This window comes from Somniosus microcephalus, chromosome 30, assembly GCF_052327205.1.
Source record: "Somniosus microcephalus isolate GS21.2 chromosome 30, FLI_Smic_1.0, whole genome shotgun sequence".
In the NCBI taxonomy this organism is placed as follows: Eukaryota; Metazoa; Chordata; class Chondrichthyes; order Squaliformes; family Somniosidae; genus Somniosus; species Somniosus microcephalus.
This window is the reverse complement of record NC_141016.1, coordinates 25,911,183-25,937,126: the sequence shown is the minus strand read 5'-3', so window position 1 is coordinate 25,937,126 and position 25,944 is coordinate 25,911,183. Positions and strand designations below refer to the sequence as shown.

The following is a 25,944-nucleotide window of genomic DNA, read 5'->3' as shown; positions in this document are numbered from 1 at the left end:
GTCTACATTAATGACTTGGATATGAATGTAAAAGGTATGATCAGTAAGTTTGCGGATGATACAAAAATTGGTAGGGTGGTAAATAGCGAGGAGGGTAGCCTCAGTCTGCAGGACGATATAGATGGGTTGGTCAGATGGGCGGAACAGTGGCAAATGGAATTTAACCCGGAAAAGTGCGAGGTGATGCACTTTGGGGGGACTAACAAGGCAAGGGAGTACACAATGAATGGTAAGACCCTAGGCAAGACGGAGGGTCAGAGGGATCTGGGTGTGCAAGTACACAGATCCCTGAAGGCGGCGGAACAGGTGGATAAGGTGGTAAAAAAGGCATATGGGATACTTGCCTTCATTAGCCGAGGCATTGAATATAAGAGCAAGGAGGTTATGATGGAACTGTATAAAACACTGGTTAGGCCACAGCTGGAATACTGTGTGCAGTTCTGGTCGCCACACTACAGGAAGGATGTGATCGCGTTGGAGAGGGTGCAGAGGAGGTTCACCAGGATGTTACCGGGGCTGGAGCGCTTCAGCTATGAAGAGAGACTGGGCAGATTAGGTTTGTTTTCCTTGGAGCAGAGGAGGCTGAGGGGGGACATGATTGAGGTGTACAAAATTATGAGGGGCATAGATAGGATGGATGCTGAGGAGCTTTTTCCCTTAGTAGAGGGGTCAATAACTAGGGGGCATAGATTCAAGGTAAAGGGCGGGAGGTTTAGAGGGGATTTGAGAAAGAACTTTTTCACCCAGAGGGTGGTTGGAGTCTGGAACTCACTGCCTGAAAGGGTTGTGGAGGCAGGAACCCTCACAACATTTAAGAAGCATTTGGATGAGCACTTGAAATGCCATAGCATACAAGGCTACGGACCAAATGCTGGAATATGGGATTAGATCAGACAGGGCTTGATGGCCGGCGCAGACACGATGGGCCGAAGGGCCTCTATCCGTGCTGTATAACTCTATGACTCTATGACTCTAAACATAGAAGATAGGAGCAGGAGTAGGCCATTCGGCCCCTCGAGCCTGCTCCGCCATTCAATGAGATCATGGCTGATCATCCAAATTCAGTACCCTGTCCCTGCTTTCTCCCCATATCCCTTGATCCCTTTAGCCTTAAGAAATATATCCAACTCCTTCTTGAATATATTTAATGAATTGGCCTCAACTGCCTTGTGTGGTAGAGAATTCCACAGGTTCACCACTCTCTGGGTGAAGAAATTCCTCCTCATCTCTGTCCTAAATGGCTTACCCCTTATCCTTAGACTGTGACCCCTGGTTCTGGACTCCCCCGCCATCAGAAACATCCTTCCTGCATCTAGTCTGTCTAGTCCTGTTAGAATTTTATACGTTTCAATGAGATCCCCTCTCATTCTCCTAAACTTCAGTGAGTATAAGCCCAATCGACCCAATCTCTCCTCATACATCATTCCTGCCATCCCAGGTATCAGTTAATTAATTAAATAAATAAATAATGGTAACGGTGATCATGAAACTACCAGATTATCATTAAAACCCACCTGGAAGGAAATCTGCTGTCCTTACCCGGTCTGGCCTATATGTGACTCCAGACTCTCAGCAATGTGGCTGACTCTTCACTGTCCTCTGAAATGGCCCAGCGAGCCACCCAGGTGTACCAAACTGTTACAGGGAAGATGGACTGCAGCAGTTCAAGAAGGCGGCCCACCACCACCTTCTTGAGGGCAATTAGGGATGGGCAATAAATGCTGGCCTTGCCATGAAAATAAAAGCAATGGGGTAAGGGAATCATTTGTCCAATTTTAAAAATATTGGGAGCAATGGCAAAGAAGGACCTGCCTTTCACTGACGAACTCTGTACTTTCAAAGCAGAGCTGGTGCAATAACAACAACTTGCATTTATATTTTCAATTCAATTTTTATTTGTCATATATGCAGCAGACGTGTGTACTGCACAATGAAATGTTGATTTTTACGAGTCCTCCCAACATTGGAATAAATATGGCATAACAATGATAAAAATACTAATAGAAATACAGTAATAATAAATAAAACAGTAATAAATAATAATAAATTATACGTTCATGAGTCTTATGGCCTGGGGGTAGAAGCTGTTTCGAAACCTGCTGGTACGAGACCGTATGCTTCGGTATCTCTTACCGGACGGGAGCAGGGCGAAGAGGTTGTGGCTGGGGTGGCTCGCGTCTTTGATGATTCTCAGGGCCTTCCCCCGGCACCTCTCGGGGTAGATATCCTGGACAGCAGGTAGTTTAATTCCTATAGTATGTTGTGCAGTTTTCACCACCATCTGTAGAGCCTTGCGGTCTGTGGCGGTGCAGTTGCCATACCAGGTAGTGATGCACCTTTAATGTAGTAAAACATCCCAAGGCACTTCGCAGGAGTGCAAAATTTGACACTGAGCCACGAAAGGCGATATTAGGCCAGGTGACCTAAAGCTTGGTATTCAAGTTAATGAGGCTCAGGAATAGGGGATCTGTTTGAAAGCACACCAAGGACCACAAGTATAATCTGAGCGGGGTGAGATTCGTGTGGGATGGAAGAAAGCATTGCTTCGCTGAGAGGCTGCTCAGTTCCTGGTCCAGTTTACTGAGGGAGCAGGACTTCGATCGAACACGTTTCCCAACAGAGGGACATTTCTTCACTCAGAGGCTGGTGAATCTTTGGAATTCTCTACCCCAGAGACTCAGTCGTTGAGTATATTCAAGACAGAGATCGATAGATTTTTGGATATTAAGGGAATCGAGGGATATGGGGATCGGGCAGGAAAGTGGAGATGAGGTCAAAGATCAGCCATGATCTTATTGAATGGTGGAGCAGGCTCGAGGGGCCGAATGGCCGACTCCTGCTCCGATTTCTTCTGTTTTTTCTTAAGTTACAGCTGCTAGAGTAGCAGGAGGATGGATTAAATAGACATGGAGTCTTGTCCCAATACAAAATGAATAAAACAGCTCTGAGATTTTCTAAAATCTAATTTGTAATATTTTAATTACTGTAAAGTACAAGACCGTTCTAACCAGAATTCATTAGGTTAATGGGTATGGAAAGTGCACCATGTCATTTAAAGGTTTCCATTCCTCTGACTTTGTGGGAATATGGGAATGTTTGGTAGGATTGTGAACAAGTTTAAAGTTGCGGCCTTCACCTATGTGGACAATGAGAGAGGGAATAGGATCAGGCTCTGTTGTGATGGACTTCCACATCTGCTGAAGAGTAGTGTAGTGGTTATGTTACTGGACTAATAATCCAGAGATACAGGAGTTCAGATCACACCATGGTAGTGTGAGAATTCAAATTCATTCAAATAAAAAGCTGGTATCAGTAAAAGTGACCACGGCGCTGTCGGATTGTCATCAGAACCCAACTGGTTAACTGATGTCCTTGAGGGAAGGAAACCTGCCGTCCTTACCCGGTCTGGGCCTACACGTGACTCCAGTCCCACACCCACATAGTTGACTGTTAACTGCCCCCTGAAGTGGCCGAGCGAGCCACTCAGTTGTAACTAGGGCTGAGCGATAAACGCCGGCCTTGCCAGCGACACCCACATCCTGGGGATGAATAAAACAAAGCGTCTGCCAAGCTGACACAGAGAGAGAGGGAGGGGCCAGAGGGTGGTCGGTGCCTGTGGAACCGCACCCAGCAAGGAGCCGACAGCTTGGGGAGAGGAGGGCGATGGAGAAAAAGTTTAATCTATTGCAGAGAACAAAATGAAGGAACTGTCCCATTGGGGAACCAATGGAGAGATGGAACTAAACTATTTTCGTTCAATTTTTTTTCCCCCCAGACCTTCTACAAAGAAAAGAAGCGGGAGGACATTTACATCAGGTAGGAAGGTGTTTAGTATAATATTCACCATATTTCCAGGAAGGGGATGTGTCTGTGTAAATTGTACAACAAGGCGTGTTCTTTGCACCAGCTAACGTATTGATGTAAAATTCCGTTGTGCATTGTTTTACATAAGAACCTAAGAATTAGGAGCAGGAATAGGCCACACTGCCCCTCGAGCCTGCTCCGCCATTCAATAAGATCATGGCTGATCTTCGACCTCAACTCCACTTTCCCGCCCAATCTCCATATCCCTTGCTTCACTTAGTATCCATAAAATCTATCGATCTCTGTCTTGAATATACTCAACGACTGAGCCTCCACAGCCCTCTGGGGTAGAGAATTCCAAAGATTCACCACCCTCTGAGTGAAGAAATTTCTCCTCATCTCAGCCCCAAATGGCCGACCCCTTATTCTGAGACTGTGACCCTGGTTCTAGACTCCCCAGCCAGGGGAAACATCCTCCCTGCATCTACCCTGTCAAGACCCTTAAGAATTTTATACGTTTCGATGAGATCCCCTCTCATTCTTCTAAACTATAGTGAATATACTCAATCTCTCCTCTTAGGACATTCCCCCCATCCCAGGAATCAGTCTAGTGAATCTTTGTTGTACTCCCTCTATGGCAAGTATATCCTTCCTTAGGTAAGGAGACCAGAACTGTACACAATACTCCAGGTGTGGTTTCAGCAAGGCCCTATATAATTGCAGTAAGACTTCTTCATGCTTATACTCCAATGCTTTTGTAATAAAGGCTAACATATCATTTGCTTTCCTAATTGCTTGCTACACCTGGACTTTGTAGCCCTGTCAACCCTGCAAACATCTGGGGACTTGTGCCAAAATTGGGAGAGTTGTCCCACAGACTAGTCAAGCAACAGCCCGACATAGTCATACTCACAGAATCATACCTTTCAGCCAATGTCCCAGACTCTTCTATCACCATCCCTGGGTATGTCCTGTCCCACCAACAGTCCTCATCATTGACTCCAGGCCTCATGAAGTCTCATGGCATCAGGTCAAACATGGGCAAGGAAACCTCCTGCTGATTACCACCTACCGCCCTCCCTCAGCTGATGAATCAGAATTCCTCCACGTTGAACACCACTTGGAAGAAGCACTGAGAGTAGCAAGGGCACAGAATGTACTCTGGGTGGGGGACTTCAATGTCCATCATCAAGAGTGGCTCGGTAGCAACACTACTTACCGAGATGGCCGAGTCCTGAAGGACATAGATGCCAGACTGGGCCTGCGGCAGGTGGAGAGAGAACCAGCACGAGGGGGAAAAACCTACTTGACCTCGTCCTCACTAATCTACCTGTCGCAGATGCATCTGTCCATGACAGTATTGGTAGGAGTGACCAACGCACAGTCCTTGAGGAGATAAAGTCCCGTCTTCACACTGAGGACACCCTCCATCGTATTGTGTGGCACTACCACCGTGCTAAATGGGATAGATTCAGAACAGATCTAGCAGCTCAAAACTGGGCATCCACGAGGTGCTGTGGGCCATCAGCAGCAGCAGAATTGTATTCCACCACAATCTGTAACCTCATGGCCTGGCATGTCCCTCACTCTACCATTACCATCAAGCCAGGGACCAACCCTGGTTCAATAAGGAGTGTAGAAGAGCATGCCAGGAGCAGCACCAGGCGTACCTAAAAATGAGATGCCAACCTGGGGAAGCTGCAACACAGGACTACATGCATGCTAAACAGCGGAAGCAGCATGCTATAGACAGGACTAAGCGATCCCACAACCGACGGATCAGATCAAAGCTCTGCAGTCCTGCCACACCCAGTCGTGAATGGTGGTGGACCATTAAACAACTAATGGGAGGAGGAGGTGGCGCCATGAACATCCCCATCCTCAATGATGGTGGCGCCCAGCCCATGAGTGCAAAAGACAAGGCTGAAGCGTTGGCAACCATTTTCAGTCAGAAGTGCCAAGTGGATGATCCATCTCGGCCTCCTCCTGAGGTCCCCACCATCACAGAAGCCAGTCTTCAGCCAATTCGATTCACTCCATGTGAGGTGTAACTTGGAGGGTCGAGGCAAGGACATCAGTTGGGAGACCAGTAGTGAAAGCAAGCCGCAATGTATAAAAGGCAGGAGACTGACAGATGTTAGTGGCCGTGATAGAATCAGACATGGGGTCTGGAGGCAGCAAGCTGGATGGTTTAACTTGTGTTGTCACTGGATGGTTTAACTTGTGTTGTCACTGTCAGGTACCTCTATAAACTGCGTGATCTGCATCGGGACTGTGAGAATTATACCGAGGCGGCTTATACCCTGCTACTTCACGCAGAACTGCTGCAGGTAAGAAACATTCTTTATGTGCCTTCTGAGCCTATAAGGGCGTGTCTTATTGTTTAGAATCATAGAATGGTTACAGCATGGAAGAAGGCCATTCGGCCCGTCGAGCCCGTGCTGACTCTCTGCACGAGCACTTCAGCTAGTCCCACTCCCCCGCCCTTTCCCCGTAGCCCTGCAAATTCCTTTCCTTCAGCTACTTATCCAACTCCCTTTTGAAAGCCGTGATTGAGTCTGCCTCCACCACCCTTTCAGGCAGTGCATTCCAGATCAGAACCAGTCGCTGCGTAAAAATGCTTTTTCTTACGTCGCCTTTGGTTCTTTTGCCAATCACCTTAAATCTGTGTCCTCTGGTTCTCGACCCTTCCGCCAATGGGAACAGTTTCTCTCTATCTACTCTGTCCAGACCCCTCATGATTATGAACAGCTCTATCAAACCTCCTCTCAATCTCCTCTGCTCCAAGGAGAACAACCCCAGCTTCTCCAGTCTATCAACGTAACTGAAGTCCCTCATTCCTGGAACCATTGCAGTAAATCTTTTCTGCACCCTCTCTAAGGCCTTCACATCCTTCCTAAAGTGCGGTGCCCAGAATTGGACACAATACTCCAGTTGGGGCCGAACCAGTGTTTTATACAGGTTCATCACAATTTCCACACTTTTGTACTCTATACCTCTATTTATGAAGCCCAGGATCCTGTAAATCTTTTTAACCATTTTCTCAAGCTGCCCTGCCACCTTCAACGATTTGTGCACACACAGCCCTAGTTATCTGTTCGTGCACCCACTTTAGGATTGTACCCTTTAGTTTATATTGCCTCTCCTCATTCTTTCGACCAAAATGTATCACTTCGCACTTTTCTGCGTTAAATTTCATCTTCCACGTGTCCACCCATTTCACCAGCCTGCCCATGTCTTCCTGAAGTCTATCACTATCCTCCTCACTGTTCACTATACTTCCAAGATTTGTGTCATCTGCAAATTTTGAAATTGTGCCCTGTACACCCACGTCCAAGTCATTAATATATATCAAGAAAAGCAGTGGTCCTAGTACCGACCCCTGGGGGACACCACTGTATACCTTGCTCCAGTCCGAAAAACAACCGTTCACAACTACTCTGTTTCCTGTCACTTAGCCAATTCCGTATCCATGCTGCCACTGGCCCTTTTATTCCCTGGGCTTCAACTCACCTTCATGCTACACACGGGAGGAATTCTCCTCCTTGCGACTGCTCCTACAGTTAAAGGTGAGACCTGACGAGAATTCTACAGTTTCAGCGTGACGTCCTCAGAAATAAAACAACAACGATTTGACACAAAGCATTTCTTTCCTTTTTTTCTTCAGTAACAATAAGGAATTTCAGAGACTTACCCATTTAGAATTGTTTTTGAATCTTTCTGTGTTCCTTTTGGTTGCTCCCACAGTGGTCGGACCACAGCTGCGCCGCTCACCTCATCCACAGAGAGGATTACCAAGCGCTGACCAACCGCGAGCTCAAAGAGAAGCTGTACCAAGAAATCATCCACTACTGCGACAAGGGCAAGGTGTGTGCACCACACACGGTGACCCCCAGCACGTCCTCACACACACGGACCCCCAGCCCCTCCCCCACACACACGGACCCCCAGCCCCTCCCCCACACACGGTGACCTCCAGCCCCTCCCCCACACACACTGACCCCCAGCCCCTCCCCACACACACGGTGACCCCCAGCCCCTCCCCCACACACGGTGACCCCCAGCCCCTCCCCCGCACACACTGACCCCCAGCCCCCCCCCCCACACTGACCCCCAGCCTCTCCCCCACACACACTGACCCCCGGCCCCTCCCCCTCCCCCACTGACCCCCAGCCCCCCCACACACTGACCCCCAGCCCCCCCCACACTGACCCCCAGCCCCCCCACACACTGACCCCCAGCCCCCCCCACACTGACCCCCAGCCCCTCCCCCACACACGGTGACCCCCAGCCCCTCCACCGCACACACTGACCCCCGGCCCCTCCCCCTCCCCCACTGACCCCCAGCCCCCCCACACACTGACCCCCAGCCCCCCCCACACACTGACCCCCAGCCCCTCCCCCACACACGGTGACCCCCAGCCCCTCCCCCACACACGCTGACCCCCCAGCCCCTCCCCCACACACTGACCCCCAGCCCCTCCCCCACACACTGACCCCCAGCCCCTCCCCCACACACGGTGACCCCCAGCACTTCCTGCATCACTCAAACCCCACCTCATGCAATTTTCTTTTTGTTCATGGGCGTCACTGGCAAGGCCAGCATTTATTGCCCATCCCTAATTGCCCTCGAGAAGGTGGTGGTGAGCTGCTGCCTTCAACCGCTGCAGTCCGTGTGGTGAAGGTACTCCCACTTCTTGGTAGCAGTTTGGTACAACTGAGTGATTTGCTCGGCCATTTCAGAGGGCAGTTAAGAGTCTGGAGTCACATATAGGCCAGACCGGGTAAGGGCGGTGGATTTCCTTCCCTAAAGGACATTAGTGAACCAGATGGATTTTTACAACAATCTGATAGTTTCATGGTCACCAATACTGACACTAGCTTTTTATTCCAGATTTATTTAATGGAATCTAAATTCCCCAGGGGCCGGGGTGGGATTTGAACTCACGTCTACACGAGATCATTAGTCCAGGCCTCTCGATTACTAGTCCAGGCCTCTCGATTACTAGTCCAGGCCCCTCGATTACTAGTCCAGGCCTCTCGATTACTAGTCCAGGCCTTTCGATTACTAGTCCAGGCCTCTCGATTACTAGTCCAGGCCTCTCGATTACTAGTCCAGGCCTCTCGATTACTAGTCCAGGCCTCTCGATTACTAGTCCAGGCCTCTCGATTACTAGTCCAGGCCCCTCGATTACTAGTCCAGGCCTCTCGATTACTAGTCCAGGCCTCTCGATTACTAGTCCAGGCCCCTCGATTACTAGTCCAGGCCTCTCGATTACTAGTCCAGGCCTCTCGATTACTAGTCCAGGCCTCTCGATTACTAGTCCAGGCCTCTCCATTACTAGTCCAGGCCTCTCGATTACTAGTCCAGGCCTCTCAATTACTAGTCCAGGCCTCTCGATTAACTAGTCCAGGCCTCTCCATTACTAGTCCAGGCCTCTCCATTACTAGTCCAGGCCTCTCCATTACTAGTCCAGGCCTCTCGATTACTAGTCCAGGCCTCTCGATTACTAGTCCAGGCCTCTCGATTACTAGTCCAGGCCTCTCGATTACTAGTCCAGGCCCCTCGATTACTAGTCCAGGCCTCTCGATTACTAGTCCAGGCCTCTCGATTACTAGTCCAGGCCTCTCCATTACTAGTCCAGGCCTCTCGATTACTAGTCCAGGCCTCTCGATTACTAGTCCAGGCCTCTCGATTAACTAGTCCAGGCCTCTCGATTACTAGTCCAGGCCTCTCCATTACTAGTCCAGGCCTCTCCATTACTAGTCCAGGCCTCTCGATTACTAGTCCAGGCCTCTCCATTACTAGTCCAGGCCTCTCGATTACTAGTCCAGGCCTCTCGATTACTAGTCCAGGCCCCTCGATTACTAGTCCAGGCCTCTTGATTACTAGTCCAGGCCTCTTGATTACTAGTCCAGGCCTCTCGATTACTAGTCCAGGCCTCTCCATTACTAGTCCAGGCCTCTCCATTACTAGTCCAGGCCTCTCGATTACTAGTCCAGGCCTCTCAATTACTAGTCCAGGCCACTCGGTTACTAGTCCAGGCCTCTCGATTACTAGTCCAGGCCTCTCGATTACTAGTCCAGGCCTCTCCATTACTAGTCCAGGCCTCTCGATTACTAGTCCAGGCCTCTCGATTACTAGTCCAGGCCCCTCGATTACTAGTCCAGGCCTCTCGATTACTAGTCCAGGCCCCTCGATTACTAGTCCAGGCCTCTCGATTACTAGTCCAGGCCTCTCGATTACTAGTCCAGGCCCCTCGATTACTAGTCCAGGCCTCTCGATTACTAGTCCAGGCCTCTCGATTACTAGTCCAGGCCTCTCGATTACTAGTCCAGGCCCCTCGATTACTAGTCCAGGCCTCTCGATTACTAGTCCAGGCCTCTCGATTACTAGTCCAGGCCTCTCGATTACTAGTCCAGGCCTCTCGATTCCAATCCAGTAACATAACTACTATGCTCCTGTAATTGATTGCAACTCACCAACTTCAAGTCTAATACAGTTAAAAAATTAATTAAACTCCGGATGGCTCAGTGGGTAAATAATATATGATGTGGTGCTTGAGGACTAAAGACCAGGAGGATCCCAGGGTCCATCTCAAAACTATTAAGCTAGTCTTTGCCATTTGGCTAGCCTCTGGTGAAGGGAGGGGGAAATAAGCTGGGGCTTCCCTTCCTAATCGCTTCAATTTTAAAATTCTCATCTTTGCTTCCAAATCCCTCCGTGGTCTCGCCCCTACCTGACCTAATTTGTCCTTATATGGTTCTGTGTTTCCTGTACGAGGGCACCTAAATCTCTCTGAACACCAACATTTACTAGTTTCTCACCATTTAAAAAGTATTCTGTTTTTCTATTCTTCCTACCAAAGTGAATAACCTCACATTTCCCTACATTATACTCCATCTGCCACCTTACTGCCCACTCACTCAGTCTATCTATATCCCTTTGCAGACTCTTAGGGCTCGATTTTGTCAATGGGGAGCTTTTGGAGGCGGGACTCCCACTTTTTGGGTTGTAGTCCCGCCTCCATCGACTTGTGGCCAACCCACGCTATTTTCCCTTGATTGACCTTGTTAAGCCCGCCCAGCGGGCTCAGCAGGCCAAATAAGGGACACCTGGTTACTGGTGACGTCAGCGATTGACATTACATCTGTCAAGAGCTTTTGACAAATGAAAAATCAGCATTTGATAGCTCGGTGAAGCTGTCAAACACTGACAATCTGTCTTCTAACTTGAGTCCTTCTACTCAGACTCAGTTAGAGATCTCTCCAGACCAGAAAGCAGAGGCTGCAGCTTTTGACAGTTCAGCGGCCATTCTGCTTTCTGTGCCGGTGAGATCAGGGACTCCTGAGACCTGAAGGAAGGAAGCCTGCAGGAGAAAGTAAAGGTAAGTAAAACTTATTAAAACACTTTACACTTACCTCTGCACACATGCACCCATTACCCACCTGCACAACGGACATCTCGACCCTGCAGACTTCGGTCCGCCTCGCTAACTTGGCGTGGTTCGGAGCCGTCGGGAAGCCCGCACTTCAGGGCTAAAAATAGGGATTAGGAAAAAACTGCCTGTTAACTACCTGTTAACGGGCAGTTAATTGGCACTAATCCCCTTCCTGCCTCGGGGAGGCGGCTCCCAGCACAGGTCGGATACCCGCCTCCTGGGACATTGGCACGGAGGTGGGTTGGGGGCGGGATGGGTTCCTGCCCCCCGATTCTGCAATTTTCCCACCACTCCAGCCTCCAAACCCGCCTCCTCGGGGCTTGGAAAATCCAGCCCTTTATGTCCTCCTCACAGCTTACTTTCCCACCTAGATTTGTATCGTCAGAAAACTTGGATACATTGCACTCGGTCCCTTCATCTAAGTCATTAATATAAATTGTAAATAGCTGAGGCCCAAGCACTGATCCTTGTGGCACTCCACTAGTTACAGCCTGCCAACCTGAAAAATGACCCGTTTATCCTTACTCTCTGTTTTCTGCCCGTTAACCAATCCTCTATCCATGCTACTATATTACCTCCAACCCCATAGCCCTTATTTTAAAACCTACCTTTTTGACCAAGCTTTTGGTCATCCGCCTTAATTTCTCCTCATATGGCTCGGTGTCAAATTTTATTTTTTGGATGAGGCTCCTGTGAAGCGCCTTGGGAGGGTTTATAACGTTAAAGGCGCTATATAAATATAAGTTGTTGTTGTTATCCAATGATCACTGCCGTAAAGCCCATGTGCGTGAGTGGGGTTTGAGTGAGGACAGGAGGGGAGCATGAGTGTGATGCCCTCCCGCAATAGTTAAACAGCCCAGCGACTATCGCTGCCGACGGCCATGAAGAATGGTCATTGTGGGTGGAAAGGGTATTCCAGCAGGAGTGATGGGGAGGTCAGGACAGCCTGAGGAAATGTTTGATTTATTCATTTCATTCTTGTTCAAAGATGTGGGAAAACGCCATCAAACTGAGCAAGGAGCTGGCAGCGATGTACGAAAACGAGATCTTCGAGTACGAGGAGCTGAGCCACCTCCTGGTAAGAGGTCCACAGACGCTCGAAAGGGCTCCATGTCCCACTCTTGTTGCTCAACACTGACGTTTGTGAATTCCCGTTACAGAAACAACAGGCAAAGTTTTACGAGAACATCATGAAGGCGATGAGACCTTTGCCTGAGTACTTCGCCGTCGGATATTATGGACAGGGCTTCCCCTCCTTCCTGCGGGTAAGTACTGCTCATACCCCAAATAAAGCTCCCTCTACACTGTCCCATCAAACACTCCCAAGGCAGGTACAGCACGGGTTAGATACAGAGTAAAGCTCCCTCTACACTGTCCCATCAAACACTCCCAGGGCAGGTACAGCACGGGTTAGATACAGAGTAAAGCTCCCTCTACACTGTCCCATCAAACACTTGCAGGGCAGGTACAGCCTGGGTTAGATGCAGAGTAAAGCTCCCTCTACACTGTCACATCAAACACTCCCAGGGCAGGTACAGCACGGGTTAGATACAGAGTAAAGCTCCCTCTACACTGTCCCATCAAACACTCCCAGAGCAGGTACAGCACGGGTTAGATACAGAGTGAAGCTGCATCCACACTGCGCCATTGGTGCGTATTAAAGCAAGAACTGGAATAGCACACTGCAGCAACAACAATAGCGCACTCATCCTCTTCGGAGGCTGGATTCAGCTCACTGTGAGAAAGGCTGATTGCCCAGTTCTGAAATTTACCCTGAATATAAAGGCTGATGTTAGGTTCATGTGTAAAGCCAGCATGCTCTCTGCCGTTGTATGAGGGGGTACAGGGCCGGTGTTCCAGCGATGAGGGACAGTTCCCAAACTGTTCGGTCTTTTTCTTCACCAGAATAAGATGTTCATTTACCGGGGGAAGGAGTACGAACGCTACGAAGACTTTCGATTGAAGCTGGCCACCCAGATTCCAAACGCTGAGAAAATGACCAGCACCTCCCCACCCAGCGACGACCTGAAGAACTCCCCCAAGCAGTGTATCCTTTGCCCATTGAACGGAGACCATTGACTGGGCAACGCCTGGCGCACTCGGCTTTTATTTGCCAGAATCTTTCTCCTGAAATGTTGACTTGGTGACTCTGGCTACGGTTTCACTGATGCAGCCTTATCCGGACACCAGGCTTAAGGCAAAGCGGGTCCGGATGAGAGGCTTCGATTGAGCTGTGTAATGACCGCCCCATCTTAAACAGTTACGCGCAAGTCCCGAGACAGGGGTCCACTGTAATGGAGAACTCCATCTGAAAGTTGCCTTCAGAAGGGCTAGAAGTTCGTTATAGCCAAGAAATGGGCAGTGTTTAGACTAAAGATGGTTAAGTAGCGCCAGTTGAAAATCGTCTAAGTTGCACGCAAAATTCGTCGTCCTTATTAAAATGATTGCAGTCATGATTCTCGTATAAAAATCCAAGCTCATTGGCGTTTCACTGAAAAAATGGACCAGTCTAAACGCAAGTAATGATTGCCACAGGCTTTTTTCACTGCTTAAAGGGGAGGTTCATTGATGCTGCAGCACCTCATTCTCAGCATTGTTGGGAGTGCAGCTGCCTCAACACCCATAAGAAAAAGGACAAGGAGAAGGCGCACTTATTTACAAATCCTGATGGCAGCTCGCCGCCCCAGGGAGAGAGCCCAGAGGTTTTCCGATGAAGATTTGGAGGCAATGGTTTTAGCAGTGGGGAGAAGGCAGGCGGTCCTATACCTGCCAACTGGTAGGAGGCCCTCGCCACAGGTCTGCCGGACTATGTGGAGGGAGGTGGCATACCACGTCACGGGCAGCACTGTGGCCCTCAGGACCCACACCCAATGCAGGAAGAAGTGTAACGAGCTCATATGGGGTGGTCAGGGTGAGTGAAGGCTTTAACTAATGCTACATACCACCATCTGTACCACAAGCTTCACACACTGCTCAATGCACCACACCCCCAGCACTCACCTGCCAACAATCTCTACCTAGCAACGTGTTTGGAATATTTTGTGGTGTCTCTCATTCACCTTTGTGCCCAGGAGGACGCTGTGATATGGCGTGAGACAGGGATTGTATGATGGGGATGTGGTGAGCTACGGGGATCTGGGGTTTCATTCATGCGAATTGGAGTCTGATGAGCCGGACATGGACAACCTGTCTGGAAGGCCGATTGTCTCGCTGCCTCCGCTCCCCCCTCCGTAGATCCTGGAGGGTGAGGTCCACTGCCAGTACAGCCCCCATGACTTTTAGCAGGTGTTGTAGGTTGGAGCTTTTCAGAAATAATTATGGAGTTTTGTTCTTGCCACAACACTCCCTGATACCAAAGAACCTTGAAATGAATAAAGAAATCTCTTCCAGTAGCAGGATCTAACACACAGCCACTCAAACTTCAAAAACTTGTCAGGTCCGAGTGATTGGTGATGATCCCTTTAAATAGCGTTGCTGGAGCCGGCTTCCTGCTGCTGCCCGCCACCTCAAGCTGTCGTTGTTTTCTCCAGCTGGTATTGGCTGTAACGAAGTTGGGAGATCGGGCGTCAAGTGAGCGTTGCACACTCACTGATGTCACAATCTCAGTGATGGCGAGGTCCCCAGCGATTGCGTTCAGTGGCAGTGCTACCGGCAACATCAATATGGCGTGCGGCGCTGGAACCGGCATCAGGTGGGGTTAAAGCGCCCAATGGGGTTTTAGCACTATTGCGTGGCGCTAGCGGGTGGCGCAAACCACACGAATTTCTCCCCCAATATCTTCCCTCTGACACTGAAATTACTCAGAAAGGAAGGTGCAACCACAGGAGAGATGGTTAAACATGTTCAGCATGTTTATGACGAGGAACAGATTCCATCTTAATGTAGGTCTTATTCTCAAACGTTGCAAGTCCAGTAAAGGTTCCATTCCCTAACCTGGTTGCTCAGATGTCCAGTGTTTCACTGTGAAGCCGGTTCTTGATCTCCCACTGCACTACAAAGACAAGCCTGTTCCGGAGCAGATCTTAAAGTAAGTGGACTGTCATTTTTGTGTCTTTCCCTCACTTTGCAAGAGGTTGTTTGACCCTCTGATGTTCTCTCCCTTTCGCTCTCTCCCACCCCAACCCATACTATTCTCAGAACCTTAGAAATAGAAAGACTTGCATTTCTATAGCGCCTTTCACAACCTCAGGACATCTCAAAGCGCTTTACAGCCAATGAAATACTTTTTGAAGTTTAGTCACTATTGTAATGTGGGAAACACAGCAGCCAATTTGCACACAGCAAGCTCCCACAAACAGCAATGTGATAATGACCAGATCATCTGTTTTAGTGATGTTGATTGAGGGATAAATATTGTCCAGGACACCGGGGAGAACCTCCCCTGCTCTTCCTCAAAATAGTGCCATGGGATCTTTTACATCCACCTCAGAGAGCAGACGGGGCCTCGGTTTAATGTCTCATCTGAAAGACCTCACCTTCGACAGTGCAGCACTCCCTCAGCACTGCACTGGAGTGTCAGCCTAGATCTTTGTGCTGGAGTGGGATTTGCACCCACAACCTCCAGACTCAGAGGCGAGAGTGGAACCAACTGAGCCACGGTTGTCACTGTGAGGATAGACACCTGAGGTACTACCAGGTATCTGCCAGCGCTGCGCCGTGCGAGACCAATTCTCCTGGCTTGGAGGCCTCTAGTTGGCATCTGTGGTACAGAAGGCGGCAATCTCCTGAATACCCGGGACAGCTGCTCCCAGACTGCTGGCTATTCTTTGCTCCAATGTGGTGGGTTTACACACCGAGAGATTAATAAATGAAACTTCCTGCAAGGTAGAAAGTCTTTCAAACCAGTGGGCCTCCTTAATTGCTGGGCAAGACTGGCACCGGCCGAGACCCGAGAGGAGGCTGCCGACTTAAATAATTGAATGGGGAAAAATTTGCAGGGCTGTGGGGGATAGAGCAGGGGAGTGGGACTAATTGGAGAGCTCTTTCAAAGAGCCGGCACAGGCGCAATGGGCCGAATGGCCTCCTTCTGTGCTGTCCCATTCTATGATTCTGTGTTGCTTCCAGCCTCCCAGCCATAGAGACATTTCCCCCAGTGGGAGATGACAAATAGGGACGGGGAGGGGGCCAAGAGTGAAGGAGGGTGCACCGTCTTTCACTGCAGATGTCGCATCTTAAACAAGAGCTTAAAAGCTGCCCGAGTTTGAAAGGTAGAAGACCAAGCCTGTGGGACACGGATACCTTCACCTTTTCTTGCTCTGTTTCTCAAACAGCTTCTACCGAGCTAATGAGGTTCAGCAGTTCCAGTATTCGCGGCCGTTCCGAAAAGGAGAGAAAGATCCAGACAATGAATTTGCGGTAAGAGGCATTCTTGCTGCAGAAGGATCCGTGCTGGTTCATGCTGTGTCCTCCCAGGTTTCTCCACCTGTCGACTCCCCCTCACTCGCTCGCTCGCTCCCCCCTCGGTGATTAAATTGGAAATAAAGAGTACTCGTTCTCCTCCCGCAAAGGTCCTGCATAACCTTCGACCCTGGACCTGTAACCTTTAGTACTACCAATAACAGCAATGAAACAAATAATAGGTCATCGAGCTGAAACATTGGGGTCGATTTTCCCGAACCTGTCGGGAAGAAGGCGGGACTTCCCCTTTCGGGTTTTTGACCTGCCTACATCGACGTCCGGCCAATCCGCGCGATTTCCCCTTGATTGACCTTGTTGAGCCCACCATGACAGATGAAATATCAGTGTTTCACAGCTGTTTGAAGCTGTGAAACGCTGACACTCTGAGTTCTAACATGAGTCCTTCTGCACAGACTCAGTTAGAACTCTTACCGGCACTCAAAGCTGAAGGCTGTCACTTTTGACAGATCGCAGCCGTTCAGCTTTAAGTGCCGGCTGAGTGATGGGCTCCCGACGGCTACAGGAAGAAAGGCTGTTAAGGTAAGTACAGGTAAGTAAAAGTTCTTGACACACTTTAGACACACCAAACACACTTACCTTTACACTCATGCACCCATCACTCACCTGAACACCGACATCGCGACCCCCTCCAACTCCTTCAACCCGACGGCCCGCCTGCTCTAACCTGGCGTGGTTTGGAGCCGTCGGGAAACCCACACGAAACCCCTCAAAATAGGGATTAGGCTAAAAACTGCCTGTGCAGTTAATTGGCACTAATCCCTTCCCGCCTGGTTTCGGCAGGTCACAGTGCGGGGCGGGTACCCGGCGCCCCTGAAACTTGCGTGGGGCGGGGTTTTGGGCGGGATGGTGTCGGGACCCCCAAATTCGGGATTTCCCCCCACCCCCCACACGCCTGAAACCCCGCCTGACGGCTCCAGGAAAATCGACCCCATTAACTCTGTTTCTCTCCCCCGCAGATGCTGCCTGACCTGCTGAGTATTTCCAGCATTTTCTCTTTATATTTTGCCATTTTAGGTGTTGATTGAGGGGATAAATATTGGCCGGGGAACCAGGGCGAACTCTCCTGCTCTTCTCCGAATAGTGCCATGGGATCTGTTACGTCCACCCGAGAGGGCAGACAGGGCCTCGGTTTAACGTCTCATCCGAAAGACGGCACCTACCGACAGTGCAGCACTGCACTGGAGTGTCAGCCTAGATATTTTGTGCTCAAGTCTCTGAAGTGGAACTTGAACCCACAACCTTCTGAATCCAAGGTGAGGGTGCTACCCACTGAGCCACAGCTGACCCGTAGAGGGTAGCTTCCTATTGAATTAAATACATAGAAACATAGAAGATAGGAGCAGGAGTAGGCCATTCGGCCCTTCGAGCCTGCTCCGCCATTCAACGAGATCATGGCTGATCATCCAAACCCTAGCACCCGGTCCCTACACCGACAGCCCTATCCCCGTAACCCCACGTATTTAATCCCCCCCTAACACTAAGGGCCAATTTTTTTTTTTTATCATGGTCAATCAACCTAACCCGCACATCTTTGGACTGTGGGAGGAAACCGGAGCACCCGGAGAAAACCCACGCAAACACGGGGAGAATGTGCAAACTCCACACAGACAGTGACCCGAGGCCGGATTTGAACCCGGGTCCCTGGCGCTGTGAGGCAACAGTGCTAACCACTATGCCACCGTGCTTTAATGGAAGCATACTGGCATTACTAGGGGATGGGAGAGGACCATGTTGACATCACCACTATGGAGGCTGGGGTCAGAGAATAGAACACTTTTATGTGTTGAAGGGCTCAGAGAAGTGGGAAAAGGACAGATTTTTTCCAACTCTCTGCCCTTGTTTTCCAGCAGACATGAATCCACTGTGAATGCGAATAGGGCGATGCCCATCTCTCCATGACTGTAGGTCAGGGTAAGATGACTGATAACTCTTGTGGGCTAAACCTTTGTTTCTCTTTACAGACAATGTGGCTTGAAAGGGTGACTTACACAACAGTGTACAAGTTCCCCGGCATTCTGCAATGGTTCGAGGTCAAGGCTGCTACATCTGTGAGCAATATCTTTTTTTTTAATGCATTTTCATCTCAAAATTTTCTTCGCATCTAAAGCTAGATACAGATGAGGAGGTTGTTCAACCCAACCTAGCTCAGGCACCTGGAGGCACTAAAGTCACCCTCTCTTACACGATTCCAGCGTGTTTGCTTCCACGCTGGGTGGAACCCATTCCTTGGGTGAAGAACTTCCTGGTATAGGCCCCAAATTTGCCTTTCACCAAATTTACCAGAGTTTTTCCCTCACAAATCTGGTCAAATTAGTATTGCCAGGAGATGAGTAAAATAAAAATCAGCCAGAATTCCCACTTCTCGATTTCAAAATTCTCATCCTTCTTTTCAAATCCCTCCATGGCCTCGCCCCTCCTTATCTCTGTAATCTCCTTCAGCCCCACAATCCCCTGAGATATCTGCGCTTCTCTAATTCTGCCCTCTTGAGCATCCCTGATTATAATCACTCAACCATTGGTGGCCGTGCCTTCTGTTGCCTAGGCCCTAAGCTCTGGAATTCCCTGCCTAAACCTCTCCACCTCGCTACCTCTTTCCTCCTTTAAGACGCTCCTTAAAACCTACCTCTTTGACCAAGATTTTGGTCACCTGCCCAAATTTATCCTTATGTGGATCAGTGTCAAATTTTTTGTCTTAAAATACTCCTGTGCAGCGCCTTGGGACATTTTACTACTTTAAAGGCACTATATAAATACAAGTTGTTGTTGTTGTTCTGTTGGCTATCATGTGACCCTTGCTTGAAAGTGCATGTGAGTGGAGAGAATTGGGTTCAGCCGTGCTGCCCCCCATGGTCAAACAGCCAGTTGACTGGCACAGGAGGAATGGTCGCTGAGGTGAGTCACCGGGTGCCTGTGGACTCGAACCACATCATGGCCTTTCAGGAGAGAAAGTCTGGAGGGAAGAAAGTGAATAGGAGGAAGAAAAAGCAAATGATTGAATCATAGTATAGAATCATAGAAATTTACGGCACAGAAGGAGGCCATTCGGCCCATCGTGTCTGTGCCAGCCCAAAAAGAGCCACCCAGCCTAATCCCACTTTCCAGCTCTTGGTCCGTAGCCCTGTAGGTTACGGCACTTCAAGTGCATATCCAAGTACTTTCTAAATCTGATGAGGGTTTCTGCCTCTACCACCCTTTCAGGCAGTGAGTTCCAGACCCCCACCACCCTCTGGATGAAAAAAGTTCTCCTCGACTCCCCTTTAATCCTTCTACCAATTACTTTAAATCTATGCCCCCTGGTTATTGACCTCTCTACTAAGGGAATTAGCTCCTTCCTATCCACTCTATCTAAGCCCCGCATAATTTTATTCTCCTCAATTAAATCTCACCTCAGCCGCCTCTGTTCCAAAGAAAACAACCCCAGCCTATCCAATTTTTCCTCATAGCTAAAATTCTCCAGTCCTGGTGAAAGCCATCTGCTAAGCCATTTCCTGTTCTTCATCCTTGTCATATTTGACCCTGAAATGAGCTTCCGACCACATATCTGCGGCATAACTAAGACCGCCTATTTCCACCTCCATAACATCGCCTGTCTCCGCCCTTGCCTCGGCTCATCCGCTGCTGAAACCCTCATCCATGCCTTTGTTACCTCTAGACTTGACTATTCCAACGCACTCCTGGCTGACCTCCCACATTCCACCCTACGTAAGCTTGAGGTCATCCAGAACTCGGCTACCCGTGTCCTAACTCGCACCAAGTCCCGTTCGCCCATCACCCCTGTGCTCGCCGACCTACATTGGCTCCCGGTTAAGCAGCACCTCGATTTCAAAATTCTCATCCTTGTTTTCAAATCTCTCTGTGGCCTCGCCCCTCCCTATCCCTGTAATCTCCTCCAGCCCCACAACCCCCGGGATATCTGCGCTCCTCTAATTCTGCCCTCTTGAGCATCCCTGATTATAATCACTCAACCATTGGCGGCCGTGCCTTCTGTTGCCTGGGCCCTAAGTTCTGGAATTCCCTGCCTAAACCTCTCCGCCTCTCTGTCCTCCTCTAAGATGCTCCTTAAAACCTACCTCTTTGACCAAGCTTTTGGTCATCTGCCCTAATACAGGAAACTTTCGATTAACCGGCACCTAAATAACCGGAAATGTCGGTTAACCGGCAAAATTCAGGAGTAACTTTTATTACTTGCCTTCCTCCATCTGTTGCTGTGCAAGGGTGTGGCTGCAGCTGTTGCTAAGCTACAGAGACGCTTGCAACTTGTGGCCATTGTTTTGAACCTGTTGCTAAGCAACAGGGTTTGTTGCTTTATACGGAGCTCTCAGCTCTCCGTATCTTTTACTATAGCGTTCGGTTATCCGGAATTTTTGATGAACCGGCACCACGTCGGTCCCGTCCGTGCCGGATAAAAGAAAGTTTCCTGTATCTCCTTACGTGGCTCGGTGTCAATTTTTTTTGTCTTATAACACTACTGTGAAGCGCCTTGGGATGTTTTACATCGTTCAAGGCGCTATATAAATACAAGTTGTTGTTGTTCATCTAGGAGGAGATCAGTCCACTGGAAAATGCTATTGAAACCATGGAACGGACAAATGAAAAGATTAGCAACATGGTGCAGCAGTATGCGTGGGACAGGTCGCTGCCCGCTCATCCACTCTCCATGCTACTCAATGGAATAGTTGATGCAGCTGTGATGGGTGGATTTGCGAATTATGAAAAGGTAGGTGAGACCGGGGTGGGGAGACCGGAACAAGGGGAGAGCTGAGAAAAATACCTTGAAAAGTTCACCGGTAATGGGCCAACTTCACAACCACATAAAGCGTAGAGAATACATTCACTATCTGACCACATAATAAGGGATTGATTTGCTGCCCATCCTGAGCCTCAAGTCTTCATCACAGTACAGGAAACTTTGGTTTATCCGGAGGTTAACTGTCCGGAATGCTCGAGCCACTGGCAAAAATCAGGAGCCGTTTCGTTAGTTTTTTTTTCTTTTCGTTGCTTTTTTCTCAACAGTCAAGCTCTGCAAGGTCTCGCTGAAGCTGTTGCTAAGCTACAGAGACGCTTGCAAGGTACGGCCGACTGTTTAGAAGCTGTTGCTAAGCAACAGGGTTTGTTGCCAGATACGGAGCTCAAAATCTCCGTATGTTTCAACATTAGTGCTGGTTTGTCCGGCAGTTTTGAGGGAACAGCAACAGCTCGGTCCCGTCGGTGCCGGATAGCACAAAGTTTCCTGTACATACTTCCCTGCATCTACTCGAGTTGAAAGGAACTTTTTCTGCTGGTTCTACCCTGTGCTCTTCACCCCTGTGTCAGTTTGTGGAAAGTCTCCCCTATGTAAACGTTTTTGTTCTTCATTTTTCAGGCGTTCTTCAATTCAAAGTACATGCAAGAGCATCTAGAGGACCAGGAAAAGATAGACACCTTAAAACAGCTGATAGCCTTGCAGGTAGGGCGAGGCAGAGACTATCACTCGACCGGTCGCCTCGCGATGAAGAGCAGGAAATGGTTTAGCAGATAGCTTTCAGCATCGTCAGAATTTCTCTTTCTTTTGTTCTGCTCCTGTGCCTGTGCGATGACCTCTGGTTTGCTCCCGTAGTCAAGCCATTGTATCTGCCGATTCATCATCTAAACACTACCCCTCATAAACTTCATTTGGATGGATAGAGTTAACTAGCAGGGACAGGAATGTCTCCACCCAACTCTACCTCACTGCCACCACCTGGGGCTTAATTCCCTTCAACTCAAAGCTGACTAAACCCTTTTCAGACTCCGACTTTGACTCCATCCTCTTCCTCGGGCTAAATCTGCAGCCGTGGGGCCTCGGCATTCTCATTGATCCTAAACTGAACATCTTAACCACGTCCAGTCCATTGCCGAGACTGTATTCTTCAACCTCTGGACTATTGCCCACTTGCATCCCGATATCGCCCTGTTTCTCGTTACCGGCCTCTTCCCCTCCACCCTTCATAAACTTCAGCTGATCTAGGACTCTGTCGCCCGAGTTCTCTCCCGCCCACCCATCATCCCCCCACCCTTGCAAAGCTCGATAGCCTGCCTGCACCCAACCGAATTGAATTCAAGATCCTTGCTTTCGTTCTCAAATGCCTCGCTCCATCCTGAAAAATATCTCCAGCCGGGTACGCCCTTCACAGTCTCTGCTTTTCTAATCAGATTACTGCGCATTCCCCGTTCCTTCCCATTCCACCTTTGGTGGCCAGTCTTTCACTATGGGCGCAAAATTCGGTTAGGCCCCGTATGAGGGCGCTAACTGAGCTAAGGCCGGACATCTAGCGCCCGGCACGGAAGTACCGCCCCAGCCCCTAAATTCGGCTTAGCGCCCCGCACAGGAAGTGGAGCACAACGTCGGGCGCTCCACTTCCTGGTGGGGTGGTAACCGAGGCGATGTCGGGGCGCGATCGGCAGTGATCCGCAGAGCGCTGCCGCGTTTCAACGCCCCGCCCCTTCAGCTAAAGGGGAGGGCCGCTGCGCACACTGCAGGGCCTCCGATGGTCCACACTCGGCTACCAGGGCGGCGTGGTGCCGCTGCCGCAGCCCAGTGCCGAGACACGGTGCCGGGCTGCGCGGTGGCGGCCAAGACCACGCCACGGCACACCGCGGAGGGCTGACCTGGAGGTCGGCCAAAAAAAAGAAAATGGCGGCGCGGGTCCCGGCCGTACCTCCCCTTTAAACACCGCCCCGCGAACGGAGGTCGGCCCGGCTTGCGACCCACGAGGCTGGCGCTGACATCGCCGGCAGTAGCCTCGCGGGGTACAGCTGAATTTCTGCCGCGAGGCGTTAAGGGGTCGCAGCGCACGGCGATGGCATCATCGCCAGAGGCGCGGCGGCCCGGGGCGCTACTGATGAGGGCACGCCGCTATCGGGTAGCGCCTCAGCAACGCCCCTTCGAATTTCTCGGGAGGCACTTTTTTCACTCCCCACCCCGAGCGATAAGCCCCTGAGGCGCAAAGGAGCTGAATTTCTAGCCCTCTATCCCTGCTCTTTGGCATTTCTCCTCAAAACATGTTGCTGTGCTTCCTCCCTCTCTCCTCCCTCTCCTCCTTGAAAATCCTTCTAAATCTGCACCTCCTTGTGCTTTCCGTCTCCCCTGCCCCATAATTTCTGCATTTTCTGTTTAGTGCCCACGTCTCCCCATTTAAAACTTTGAGATATAAACAGAAAATGCTGGGAACACTCAGCAGGTCAGGCAGCATCTCGACCTGAGACAAGAACTCTGTTTCTCTCCCCACAGATGCTGCCTGACCTGCTGAGTATTTCCAGCATTTTCTGTTTATATTTCAGATTTCCAGCATTTGCTTTTGTGAAACGTTGAGATGTTCTTTTACATGGGAAATGCTGTATAAATGGAAGGTGCTGTAGGAATCATGAAAGAGTGTTAACTGATGAGACGTTAAGCCGAGACCCCCTCTGCTCTCTCAAGTGGACACAAAAGATCCCACGGCACTATTTTGAAGAAGAGCAGGGGAGTTATCCCCGGTGTCCTGGCCAATATTTATCCCTCAGCCGACATCACTAAAAACAAATTATCTGGTCATTATCACATTGCTGTTTGTGGGATCTTGCTGCCCCTTTTCCTTTGTTACAACAGTGACTACACTTCAAAAGTACTTCATTGACTGTAAAGCGCTTTGGGATGTCCGAAGGTTGTGAAAAGCGCTATGTAAATACAAGTTCTTTCTTTCAAACCACAGGCAGAACCTGTGCACAATGGGGATTTATTCCAGATCAATCGACCTTCTCACTTTCTGAAGTACATGTGGGCAATCTGATTTGTCACAGAATATACTTTTGTTTCTGGTTTTACTCTTACTTTGCCCAGCAGAGGCTCTGCTCCAAAGGTTTACCAATTCAAATCTTGCTCCAGTTGTCAAAGGTGTCTATGAGAACAGATTGGGGCTGGTGGCTCATCCCGGGGTTTCACTCTTGCCCTGTGGGTATGTGCCTGATCTCTACGTGGTGACTTTGTCAAGAAGCGTGGCCGAGATTGGAATCTCCCTGTGCAGCACCCTGTCTGGAGTACAGTTCTAGTCATATAATCATAGGAAGGGTAGAAGATGCTTCAGGAATTTAAGTTCTGTTGAAAAAGTAAAGTTTTTTTTTGAGGTGAGGTGCTTTTGAGGTGAGGTGCTTTTGAGGTGAGGTGCTTTTGAGGTGAGGTGCTTTTGAGGTGAGGTGCTTTTGAGGCGAGGTGATTTTGAGGCGAGGTGATTTTGAGGCGAAGTGATTTTGAGGCGAAGTGATTTTGAGGCGAGGTGATTTTGAGGCGAGGTGATTTTGAGACGAAGTGATTTTGAGGCGAAGTGATTTTGAGGCGAAGTGATTTTGAGGCGAAGTGATTTTGAGGCGAAGTTTATTTTGAGGTGAAGTTTATTTTGAGGTGAGGTGATTTTGAGGTGAAGTTTATTTTGAGGTGAAGTGATTTTGAGGTGAGGTGATTTTGAGGTGAAGTGATTTTGAGGTGAAGTGATTTTGAGGTGAAGTGATTTTGAGGTGAAGTTTATTTTGAGGTGAAGTGATTTTGAGGTGAAGTTTATTTTGAGGTGAAGTGATTTTGAGGTGAAGTTTATTTTGAGGTGAAGTGATTTTGAGGTGAAGTTTATTTTGAGGTGAAGTGATTTTGAGGTGAAGTTTATTTTGAGGTGAAGTGATTTTGAGGTGAAGTTTAATAAGATGAAACAAATTGACAAAGTTGATCAAGACCGATGAAGAGTTCAAATCGCGGGATTTAAAAATGAGGAAATTAGGAGTAAAATGTGAAGTCAGGAGATTTCACTCAAAGGGTAATAAAGTTTTACAATAAATTATTGGGGAAGATCATTATAGTGGACAGAGTAAGTATGTTCAAAGACAATTCGATGTGTTTTTCGAAAGAGATGGGATTAAGGGATATGGGGAGAAGGTGCATTTGTGGGGATGATACATGCAAAAGGGACAGACTTGCTTGAGCTAATGGCCTTTGCCTGTTCTTAAAGCTCTTTTACCCTCCGTAAACTTGAGGTCATCCAAAACTCTGCTGCCCGTGTCCTAACTTGCACCAAGTCCCGTTCACCCATCATCCCTGTGCTCGCTGACCTACATTGGCTCCCCATTAAGCAAGGTCTCAATTTTAAAATTCTCACCCTTGTTTTCAAATCCCTCCATGGCCCTCGCCCCTCCCGATGTCTGTAATCTGCTCCCACCCCGCACCACCCCCCCCCCGCAAGATATCTGCGCTCCTCTAATTCTGCCCTCTTGAGCTTCCCCTTATTTTAATCGCTCCACC

At 49.3% G+C, this 25,944-nt stretch overlaps 1 protein-coding gene across 1 annotated transcript in view; it reads left to right on the top strand.

The window, feature by feature from the left end:
- dock5 (dedicator of cytokinesis 5) overlaps positions 1-25,944 on the top strand; it is a 283,772-nt gene that overhangs the window by 237,924 nt on the left and 19,904 nt on the right. The window contains exons 36-46 of the mRNA XM_085971247.1: positions 3,776-3,816; positions 6,044-6,134; positions 7,552-7,671; positions 12,235-12,324; positions 12,407-12,511; positions 13,152-13,293; positions 15,192-15,273; positions 16,517-16,601; positions 18,626-18,712; positions 21,205-21,381; positions 22,027-22,110. Coding sequence (XP_085827373.1) covers positions 3,776-3,816; positions 6,044-6,134; positions 7,552-7,671; positions 12,235-12,324; positions 12,407-12,511; positions 13,152-13,293; positions 15,192-15,273; positions 16,517-16,601; positions 18,626-18,712; positions 21,205-21,381; positions 22,027-22,110 — 1,104 coding nt within the window. The remainder of the gene's footprint in view (positions 1-3,775; positions 3,817-6,043; positions 6,135-7,551; positions 7,672-12,234; positions 12,325-12,406; positions 12,512-13,151; positions 13,294-15,191; positions 15,274-16,516; positions 16,602-18,625; positions 18,713-21,204; positions 21,382-22,026; positions 22,111-25,944) is intronic.